Genomic DNA, 12302 nt, shown 5'->3' with positions numbered 1-12302 from the left:
GATTTTGATGATATGAGTGCATTTATCTCTGTATTTGATGTTTTAAAAAAGTAGTTCTGTGCACATTCCGTGAAATACAATAATTTACCGGTGACACTGCCGTGAATTTTAAAGAAAATTTCCGCAATTTTCACAGGGCCTTAATCATAACATACCATATCTTTGTTGTGGTGTTCTTGTGGAACTCGTCTTTTTATGTTGTTATTTTTTGGGTTGATGTATTAGTAATAAAAAATGAATGAAAACGTGTCTGTTTTTTTAAAAAAGAAATCTGTGTGTTTTATACAGTCAGTAGTATCATTGATAGTCTCTATTTTAATGTTGCTGTGACCTAGAATGTAGGATGCTGTTCAGGCCCAAGCATAAATAACTGCAGGATATCAGTATCAAAAACACAAACATGGAGGCCAGAGGTTATACATGTAATTATTTTGCACCCTTACAAAAAACCCGTTTAGATTCATAAACTTTTAAAATGGAGTGTGTTTTTGGTGCAAGACATCTCAATGAAAATTGAGCCTGTGATTAACCTGTATGTTGATTACTATGTATTAAATAATGGAACTTTTGATTAGAATGTTAGTGTTTTTCCTTTGTGGTCAACTTAATGTTATTTAAGTGTATAGCAAATTTAGTTTATTGAGAACTGGTTAAGGTTATTTTTACTCTGCCTCTGATGTAACTGTGATCATTGATTTCTTATACTTTTTTTTTTTTTTTAAATTGATTAAAATGGTAACTGTGTGTGTATATTTTAAAATGATGGACAGATGCTAGATCAGTTATACAACCTGGTCAGATGTTTTTTTTAATGACAGTACATATAGAGAATGCAGCACATATACTGGTTTTTCTTTTTTTTTTTTTTTTTTTGTAAGTTTATGGTAAAATCTGTAAATTCATGAAAAGCCAACAAACTGAAAAATGGTTATTGTACCAGTCACTTTCAATAACAGAGCATTCACAACTTTAAACTGTTTAGTTATTATACAAATATGTATTTATATTCCCTATACCATTTATGAGTACATGTCCTTGTGTGTTTATTTTAATATAAAGTAGATTGATGGATCTGTATACCAACACATTTTTTTTGTTTTATGTTTCAGCATCCAACAATGTATTTCTTGTAGTGTAACTATTTCGATATTTTCTGCATTATCTTGTGTGTGCTTTGATATAATGGATGTAAGCAAATATCTAACCATGCATAACAAACCATTTAGACACAACAAACCATGTAAGCAATGCCTTCATTTTGTGTTTTAAATGCCACTATCACATAATTACACAGCACAGTAACTTGGCTGTTTTAAGACCAATTTTATTCTGCTTTTGATAAGGGAGCTCACTGCAATTTGATTCAGTCCTGGTAATCTTGGCATATGGATGTACACACAGGGATTTTAAAGAGGGGCTCACAGGAGTGGTCACTAAAGACAGATTGTCTTTAATGCAGATGTTCACTGTATACTGAATATTCTTGAATACTGAACAGTCATTTAGAATTGGCCATTTTCAATTTTGTTTACATTTAATTAAGAATAATATTGTATTGTTTTCTTATATTACATACATTATTTATCCCCACCTACAACCAATGAAAGGCCTAGGGGTGGATGTATATTATATTAGATATAAGTATCCATATAATATATATATATATATATGTATATTATAGATATTATAATATATATATATATTATATATGATATAGTAAATATGTAAGTTGCAGAAAGTCAAAACCCTTTTGCTGGATAAGATTTAAGCACAGCCCACACTAAGCCTTTAAACTGTATTAGTTGCCTTTAAATCTGCTTAAAAGTGATAAATATGGTTTGCATCCATACTACGCAGAGTTTAATACTGTACTTGAGACCACCTCAGGAGGTAGTCTTGAGTCCAGTGTCATATGAAATTAGTAGATCAGGGAAAAAGTGGATCATGCAAGCACAGTAAGGCAAAAGGAAGGCGTGTCAGCAGTTTGATCAAAGGGGAGGCTAACTACATCAATCAACATTTTATGTCATTTTATTTGCTAGATCATATGGTAATGTGTTCACACGCCATTTTTTTAATTATGTATTTTCAGTCTGTAAAATATATGTGCAAAGTGGGATACTATTGTATTAATTTCCACTGTTCATTGGGCTGCTATGAACTGTAACCAAACTATTCTATTAGTATGTGGACACATTAAGCCTGACTAAACATGAAGGTACTTCAATATGGACGCTTTGAGCTGGATTGATTAGAATGGTTTTTGAGTACGGTTCTCTAGATCGGTTATGTGGTGTGGACAGGGCCTTAGTTTAAGTGTGTTAGATATTTTAGTGAGTTCAATATCACTGGAGTACATGTCTTGCTTTGTTTTATTGTACCAAAATAGAATTTTATTGCATTTGATTATGTCTAAATACACTGGTGTAGCAAATTGAAAAAAAAAATGCTAATCGTGACTGTGGCAAACTTTTTATTGGGTTTTTAGATTTGTTATGCTTTTAAGTTTTAATTCTCAATACATTTAAAGTTATTTAGCTATAGAGACTATAAAAGTAGTTCATTAAATGTATTTGAAGGAACAAGTTAATTTTATTTTGACCAGCTGTCCAGCTGATATTACATTCAAGCAATTTAATTATGACCATGCAATTATATAATATGATATGTTACAGAAACAAACCAGTCAAGTCTGTTCTCTTCAGTGAGCTCAGAGCACTTATTCCCAAATACCCCATTTATTCTTGCCAGCCGAACCTGAAAGCTAGCTGAAGTCGGCCTTGAAGATGTTATTAGGTAGTTTTCCCCATTTATACTAGTAGCCTTCTACAGTCAGAGTGAGTTAAATTGGCTGTGCCGTACATGCACAGTTTGAATCCTGCTTTTGTTTTAATTCTGCCTTAATCTGGACTTTGATCCACTTACCTTTGAATCTACAAGATTGTCTTTCAAGCAAAACAGTGTTTTGGCTGCAAGTTTCAAACAACTGCTTCTTCTTTTTGAAATTTTAAGACACAAAGGCCAGTGTCTGCCAAAGTCTTATAGCACAACATATAATAAATACCCCTGGACTGGAAACAACATCCACAACTTATAACACCTGTGTGTATTCATTTTAGTTTTAGTCACTTTAAGTGATCTAAAATGTATGGATATTCAACTTTTTACCAGTTTAAGTGTTCTTTATCCTTCACTGTAGTTTTGGCTTACAGTAGATCATAATTTTCCAATGATACTAACTAACCTAACAAACACTTCCAAAAGCTGAATTTCTGAAGTGAATTTGCTTTGGAAATGATCACTAAGAATGTGTAACTGTAAATTATAAAACAACAACAGAGTATAATGGGGATATTTGTGATACTTGTGTGTTCTCCATCAATTAAATATTATGAAAAAGTAAAAAAAAATATCAATCTTGCCCAATTACACTGGGCATGTATAAACATGGTGTAATTTGAGGCTACTAAACTTTTGCTCCTAAACTTTTGAGTTTTTTTTTTTTTTTTTTAAAGGAATGTTTATATTCCTAATTGACAGAAAGGGTTATAAGGCCATGTTGAGTCTCATCTATAGGATTGAAAGAGACATGTGATGAGCCTGGTTTTAGGATAATTTCAGAGAAGAAGGTCTGTGCGGATATGTATATGTTGTACCTTAAAGTATTTATTAAATATAGCCTTATTCATTGTCTGTAACTAATAAAATTAAAATAAATAAATAAGTACTATAAAAAAAAAAAAAAAAAAAAAAACAACTGAACAAATTTTTTTCTAGCAGGTCTATGGAAATGCAGGACTTGGCCAGTCCTCATAACCGAATAGGCAGCAGTGGTACTCCTGGCTCCAAACTGGATAAATCTAGCCTCAGCAGTTCTTCAGTTCCATCAAATGGAACAGGTGGTAAGTAAGGCATTGCTGTTTTTTTACTCACTTAATATAACTGCTGTTTTTTATTTATTAATTGATTTTTATTTTACTACCTTGAGTGTTGACGGTGAACTAGAAAACATGAGTGTTATGTTAAAACATATTTGATAAATACAGTACATCTTCATGAATTTTCTTTATTTAATAAACAGTATGGGACACTTTGTCAGACCTTATACCTTCTGATTAGATTGATTTAATTATATAACATCTCCAAGTACTGACAGTAGTGCACATGAAATAAATGGATCTTAAGTCTGCCGTTGGGGATTAGTCAGGGTAAGGGACTATATCAGTCAATCAGTCTTGTGTATTGGCAGACTCACACCCAAGTCTTTGAAGAAGCATTGGCACTATACTACTTCAACAGTTTGTTGGAAAAAAAATTAACACTGGTTTTCTGAAAACATTATATTTAACGTTTAACAAGTTTTTTTTTTAAACCCCTCCACTCAGTGTCAACTTTTGACTGTATGCCCAGGCCTAACTGGAAACAATTTATATTAAAAACAATAGCAAGCCATCTAACGTTGCTTTAAGATATTTCAACATCAGAAAAGCATTATTTTTTCTGCTTTTCTTGTTTAATCTAAGCATCAGTAAGTACACATTTTTATTTCACACTTTTTTGGTAGACAAATGGCAATTTAATGTGGAATTAATACCAGTACTATAATCTAGCTACTGTAGTTTATCTGTAAGAAAATGTCCATGATGGCTCAAACTCTTAGATGGTCCTTGCAATTGTTTTTTAAAGGTCTACATATTGACCTCATTAAAGTAAGTAGGGGTCTATTTTAATGATCTAAAAGGTGACGTAAACACTGTTTATATATAAAATAGACACAAAATGTGTAATCACTCAAATCTTATAGTTATTGCTGTTTAGACAAAATAACTATAAGATCGTTGAAGTGTGTTTCTGATATAAAAGCCATTGATAATCAAGTATGAAACCTGACAACTGTAATACACATTAAATAACTGTATAGTCACAAAAGGGAAATGGTTTTAACAGGGCTGTGCAATAGCAGACAGAGACAGTGCCAAGATAGCTGCTCAACATTCTTTTAACAAAACATCATTAAAACTATCACCAGAACATTTTTTTTTTTGGTTGGGGGGGGGGGGGGGGGGTTCAGGTTTAGTTTACCAATTTAAAATACAATTTGGTCCATTCCCATGTGCTTATATGTGTGTTTGGATTTATTTTTATTGACTATGGGTGGAAAAGACAAAAGCCAACAATAACTCCAAGTGACTGATCCCTATTCTCATAGCACTAACTTTGGCCAATCATTATTACATATGATGGCGATAAACAGTAGCATTGACAAATACAGTGTTCTCACTAATTAAAATGTAAATGAGGCTGCAAAATACAATGGAAATGTAAGTGATTGGCTATTTTTTTGTTGTTGTTAAGTCATGACATTCCGTTGACTTCTTACATTGTATTTCCTCTAAATCCTCATTTACATTTTCATGACTTCGATGATCATTTTTATGTAGTAATAGAAGTGTGAGAAACATTCTCTTTGAAAAAAAAGACTGTTTTGGATTTTAAAATGTCTCAGGCAAACAGCTCCTTGGCTAGGCAACATTAAAAAAAAAAAGATGAGTGTGAAATGCACATCTAAATGAGAAAGCTATACATATTGCTAATATACATCAAATTCAGTCAGAATTGCCTCTAATATTTTGATAGAAAATATGTTCACCAACAATTGATGGAGGAGCCTAATTTTAATTGCATCACCATCACAGAGTTTGGTAGTAGAACACTGGTCTGTATTCTTTGTTCTCTCCCAAAAGTTTGGAAATACGTCTGGAATGTAGACTTACGTGTTATTTAAAAGGTATTTTTTTTTACAATTGGATTTGTCACACAATCAATGCATGGAATAATGAAGTCAATAGATCAAATACAGCCAAAGAAAAACAGGGCGTATCTGGAAACCACAGTTTATGACAAATCAATAAAAATGAAATAATGTAGTTTTAAAGTATAGTAACTGGTTAAAAGAAAATGTACAGTGTTAATATGTTACAATGTTGTGGTGTTCATGCTGTCTGTCTAGTTGAGATGATACTGAGTTTAGCTAGCAACTCAGGCTTTTTCAATAATTAGTTGTATATACAGTACAACAGAACCAAGAAGTTGGATTATAAAGACAAAACATGAATTGAACGAACTGTACACCCCGACTTTCAAAATCAATAGATGTCTTGAGCATGACACCCTTTAAACCCAAAATAAATGAAGGTGGAAGAGGAGGGTAAAGTTGACCATAACACAATCTCCCCCATGGTAGGACGTGCGCATTTTTATTCATAGTTTTTCAAGATTCCTTTTTTTTTTTTTTTTTTTTTGTCAACCATAAAGTGGCAAGCTACATTGGTTGCTAAATGTCTTACAGGATCAGCTTAACATCACATCCAAGCCTGTTCCAAGTTGGAAATATAAACAATATAGTAGAGTACCAAAGTAACAAATATGGCTTCACATTTCAAGGATATGTGAATTATTGCCCCACAATAAACAAATGTGCAGCATTGTAAGAATTAGTTATTTGGACTGACATTAAAACAAAAGTAGTTTAAATATTCAAGATGCTGTATCAATTAAAAAAATGTTGTCTATTTGTTATTTATAAATGCAAACTGAATTAAGTGATTGAAAACACATAAAATCAATCTATCAATTTGAAATACAATTTTACTTCAGCTATTGCTTTTTTATGTTTACATCAGCCTCTTTTAGGTTTAGGGGGGAATTCTGTATTGGTAAATCATTTATCCAACATTAAATAATCATATCCTATCCCTCCTCAGGCGAGAACATGACAATTCTTAATACTGCAGATTGGTTGCTAGGTTGCAGCACCCCATCCTCTGCAACAAGTATGATATATTATGATATAGTGCATGTGTGTGAAGTGTGAAAGACTGAAGCATTTGCTTTTGTGTTATGGTCCTAGAGTTTGTGGCTTAGAAAATCCCTTTTGTGCCTTTCCATTTTTAATAGACATTAATTGTGTTTATATCCTTAAAGGTAATTTTTAACTGTTAAGCTGCATTCACACTGGACGTGGGCGAGCGAAGTCGCCAAATGTCAATCCACACCAGACAAGACTCGGAAACGATCCAAAAGACTGGGAATAAATACGTGACCCCACCAGTGCATTCCTATTGGACAGACTAGAGATGGGCTGTCCCATTACAAAACATGTTTTGTTTTTGTTTATTTGGTGAATCTCCACAAAACTTTGCTACCTTCAAAAAAAAAACTAAATAAACCTAAAAACTTTTTTACCTTCTTGTCACAGATTTGTGGCACAGAACAATTTAGTGAACAAATTGTTGCTTATCATAAAAAAAAACCCAAACAAACCAAAAAAAAAGCCATGGCTAAAATTAGGTCACATGTTCAAGTTGTGTGAATGCGGGACCTTTTTTATGTCATTTTTAAATGCCAGCAAAAGTGCACATTTTTCATTTAAATGCTGGATAGCTAGACTGCATGTTTGCACCGTTTGTCTTTTTTCTGGATGTCTTTGCTGGATGTCTTTGTAGTCGTTCAATTTGCAATCCTAAAACAATAGATACTGCTGCACCTCATAAATTAACTTTTCTCTTTTGAGGCTTGACGTGTTTTGAGGCTTGTGTTTGACGTGTGTCAAGGGTGTTAACCTTGCTTCAGATTGGTCAGTTTCATTCTAGTCGTGTTACAAAAAAAATAGAAACAGGTTCTATTTTAACGATGCAAAAATTTCTCAAAGCGATGTCGCTCTCTGCTGGTGTGGATATTCCAGTGTGGATCCAGCTTTACAGATGAAATACTTTAAATACCCACAAACAATATAGCTGTGGTGTTACTGCTGTGAAAGTGCAATCAATGGTAGTTCAACAACAATTAACAACTAAACAGCGCTCCTATCTACTGTGAACTGAAGTTTAACAGCATTACCAGTGTCCTTAGAATGCAACGTTGTCTAAATGTGCCATTAGTAGCTGTGGTGCAGCCAAACTGCATAATATTAAAGCTGCTGTTAAACTGCAGTTGCTTTCCATATGGCATATAACAGAACTATTTGGATTTCCTTGGTTTGTTCTGTGCGACATTCTGCACATCATGAGATTTGCCTTAACCAAAACACCCACTTATACTAATACTTTTTGGCAAAGGGGCAAAGATGATATTTTTATTGAGCATAAATCCCTGTCAATCGTATAACGGTATAAAAGGCATACTGATAGCAAGTTACAATAAGTAGAGTAGAATCTGTTACTTATGCTATACTTGCAGAAGCATGCACTCCTTATATTTTAAGATTATGATTCATTCAAAGACTGGGTATTAGGCATGTGGTGTTCACAACTGAGTATGTGTTGTGTTTTGCAATGCAGAACCCTCTTTAAATATCTAATAAATGTAAAGCTTGGAATTCACAGTAGTGTATCTTTTTGTAAAGATTTAGTACTTGTTTTTTTTTTTTTTTATCTAGTACCAGTCAAATGGACAGCTAAGGGAATTTTGTATGGTGCCAAAAAGTTAAACGTCTTTGATTTTCTGACAAATTATCCTCAGATTTTCTATTTGTAGAGTAGTGTGAACAGTGTGAAGCTTTGGTTGTATATTCTGAAGCCAGCTTCTTGGCAGTAAAAGTCTTATATATGCCTATTCTTCTATATAGTGTCTCTTCTTGCAGTCAAAACAGAGCCAATGAACAGCAGTGAAGCTGCTACAACAACAGGAGATGGAACACTTGACACATATGCTGGGTCAGGTAAGACATTAACAGTGTGTCTGACATAATTGCTGAGACCCAGTGCTTTGTTGCCTCATAATGCACTTTCACATAAACTGCTGAACTAAAGTATGTTTGACAGTCTTTGAAGAAGCCAGTCTGCTACAGGAAACTTGATGATAGTTTTAAAAAACATATCATGCCTTTTAAAATTTACAGACCAACCTCTGAACAGTTATGAACTTGAAAGGCTAAGAGCTAAAATAAACATTTTTAAGATAAACGCAAAAGATGAACTCATATGAAACTAAATTACATTTTGATTCACTTTGATATGAGTGTTTGATTCACTTACCAATTATTAAATTACAAGTTTAACCACATAAAAGGCTAACTTAGGTAAAGTGTTGTACAACGTACATTATGAGCTAATATTCTATAGCAACCAGTTTTTACTTAGAACAGGGGGATTTCTATCCCAAAATGCCTATTAGGTTTCTTATTCCTCCTTTGCAGTGGTATCCCCCTTCCATTGGTTCTTAACCTCTGGCCTTAGTTTGAGCAATGCCAGAGGTTTCTCTTCATAACTTCTCAATATACTGTACTGTAGTTGGGTCTAGGTCTAGCACCACATCTGAATTGATCCACTGGGAAGACTAATATCTCCTCATGAACGTATTGTACCCTGTAGTTATTGCTTATATTTAGGGGTCTACTTAAATCGTGGTAAATTTACATATTTTTCACGGGTGGGTTATGGAATAAAATTAGGATTTTGCGGACATTTCGCTGACCTGTTTAAACATTAAATAAACCTAAGTAGACAATATTTCAGAGCACTATGAAAGGCTATAAAAGTGGTACTTGCTTCCTTACTAAAACAGAGTGCTGTCATTTGTTAAAGGCATCTGTCTGGTGTGGACTTGCCCATGCATTGAGACTGCACATTCCGCATTCACTGAATTGGTTCGAAGTTTAATGCGCAGCTTCACCAAGTTATACAGATGTGGAAATCGATTAGAAACAGTCCAAAAACTCGGTTACCCAAGGGCATCTGGCAAACTTTAATAAAGGTAATACATGCATCACGTTCGTTGTCATGTTATTTGTCTCATCTAATATTAGTACTGAGTCAAAACAAAAAAAACATGCCTATTCAAGTCCACAATTCTAACTGCGTTTAAAAAGTAAGCAACAGGTTGTTTGAAGCGAGGTAGCTGTGCTAGATTGCACCTGTAGTACTGATTTAACTTGGCTACAACCAACAGGAATTATTTTTGTCTGCGCTGACTTTCTGAAAGCTGTTGTTTTATTTTACGTTCTGTTCAGCAGCCTCTGTAGCAGCCTTTCGTTTAATGTGTGATTTTGAAGCTAAATAGCGATCAATCGTATTTTCTCCAAAGACATATTGAAAGATGTGCAAAACAATTACCTCCATCTGCTTGTACAGTTTCTTTGGGGAATATCTTGACATGATCATCAGCTGAAATATACTTTGCTTTTTTTGCTTTGTTGTCCCTTTCTGGTATTTTATCTCCAATGCTGAAAACTGGATTTTAGCAACCTTAATCAAAACAATGCAGCACTGACATTGTCCCACCTCCTTCTGCACAGTACAGAAATGCCAGTACAGACGCACTGATAGGCTGATTAAAACATCGTTGTCATTTGAACAGTAAACAAGAATGTTAACTGCTTTGGAGTATTTTTTTGTAAATCTTATTTGTCTAGGATTTTTTTTTTTATTGCCTAACTGCATTGCCCACAGGACGGCAAAGGAATAAAAAAAAGCCACTCTACAGAAGGAAGATGAGTAGTTTGCGTCGCTTGCATTGTGTAGTAGTTCATTTAAACAAGGTTTCTTTTTTTTTTCTCTCAGTACTAGTCCGGTATGCATTGGCCCCTAAAAGAGGCGAATTTCGCGGTGACCCCTCAATTTTCCAATTTCCATGAAATCGTGATTTATGTAGACCCCTACTTGTACAATATGATTAGCTGAAGCTAATGACTTTCATTAAGATTCCAGATCTGTATATCTACTGACAGCATAGGAAAGTATCCTGTCACTGAATGACTTGTTAAAGTCAAGCTCAGAGTGAAAGCGGCACTTAACTCACATTAAAAAATGTAAGACCAAAGTACATAATAACTAGAACTAGAGGATGCATGTAGTGTACTTTGAGGCAGTAGTCTCCCTCACTAGTATAAATACTTACATCCATTTGGAATACACTCAATTTAGCCTGTAGTTATTACTTTATTGTACAGTTATTTATATGAAAACGTGTTATGTTCCTCAAATCCAGCTATAGTGACAGACAGACCTATGTATAACTTGTGTGTAAATACTGCACACAACAATGCGTTATCTATAAATTTTCTTTAATTTTATTGATTTATTTATGCCTTCTATTCATAATCAATTTTAATTTGTTCAAAAAGTAATAGATGCATATACATTTTATTCTGCAGTTCATTTCATCTTGGAGTGAGTGGTTATACTAAAAGTGGAATAATAAACCTAAAGTATCCAAGTTCCTGGTACATCTTCTTACCACAGTAAAATGTATTCCCTTTTTATTAAGTAAATATAAGACTTTACAATAAAGCAGAGGATCTCTCTCCATGCTACGTATTGAGTGGAGAAAAAAAAAAATGTCATCATGCTGACTCGCATTTATTACTGTAACATATGTAAACTATAAAAGAGGGGACAGTCATTACAGATTGTACTATCACAGTGATCTCTAGCATGTGGTGCATCCACATGGACAAAGCCATTACAAAACAAATCTTTTGCAAAAGATCCCTCCTCCCTCTATAGTGCAGCTGATAGCTATTACTGTTAGTCCCAATGTTAGACAAGTGGAAGAGAAAGCACTGACAGTCACAGAAGTGCACTTTACTTGGCTGCTGCTGTGGAAAAAAACATTCAGTAAAACCTGGCAAATGGAGGCAAGTCAATGACTTTTTTTCTTTCTTTTTTTTTTTTTAGACAACTATAGATGTCTTTCCAAGGATGAATGTCTTTCTTTTTATCAGGGATGGACAACTCTGTCCCTTCCAGAACAGATCTTTTTTTTTTTTCAACCATATTTAACTAAACCAATTATATCTAATTATCAGTTAATTGTCTCATTATACCTGGTATGTTAAACCTAATGTAGCATGGCCCCACAGGACCAGAGTTGTCTATCCCTACTTAATATTAGATGATCACATTCGGTACAGCAAAATGACCAAGTGACTTTAATTTTACCAGCAATGAATTGTAAGCTACATATTAGTTGTTTAACGAAATGGGTCACTCACTTTATACAGCCAAAGAAGTTGTCTTCTGAATACTTATTTTCTTGGCAATGGCATTTTCTTGCTTAGGACAGTGACCAAAGTAAGCAAAAGTAGCTTTTAGCACATAATCTCCACTATACTTTGGCCGTGCCTATAAGATGCTTCAAAATTTTACTTAGAAGTCTGGCTTTTCTACAGTTGTGTGGTGCATAATGAGCTATAATGAAAAAAAAAAGGTTTCCACAGAGGAAGAGTGTGTCTTTAGTTCACCAGGTGTAACCAAGTCTCGTTTCTTTAAGACAGAAATGTAGCTGTTGACAGATTTTCCTAC

The 12302-nt window shown here is 33.9% G+C and overlaps 1 protein-coding gene across 1 annotated transcript in view; it reads left to right on the top strand.

The window, feature by feature from the left end:
* Positions 1 to 12302, top strand: part of eya4 (EYA transcriptional coactivator and phosphatase 4) — a 95412-nt gene that overhangs the window by 55355 nt on the left and 27755 nt on the right. Inside the window, exons 4-6 of the mRNA XM_041252444.1 lie at positions 3778 to 3902; positions 6765 to 6833; positions 8627 to 8719. Of these exons, the coding sequence (XP_041108378.1) occupies positions 3778 to 3902; positions 6765 to 6833; positions 8627 to 8719 (287 nt within the window). The remainder of the gene's footprint in view (positions 1 to 3777; positions 3903 to 6764; positions 6834 to 8626; positions 8720 to 12302) is intronic.

Source organism: Polyodon spathula, chromosome 6 (genome assembly GCF_017654505.1).
Source record: "Polyodon spathula isolate WHYD16114869_AA chromosome 6, ASM1765450v1, whole genome shotgun sequence".
NCBI classification, from domain to species: domain Eukaryota; kingdom Metazoa; phylum Chordata; class Actinopteri; order Acipenseriformes; family Polyodontidae; genus Polyodon; species Polyodon spathula.
This window is presented reverse-complemented; position numbering and strand designations above follow the sequence as displayed.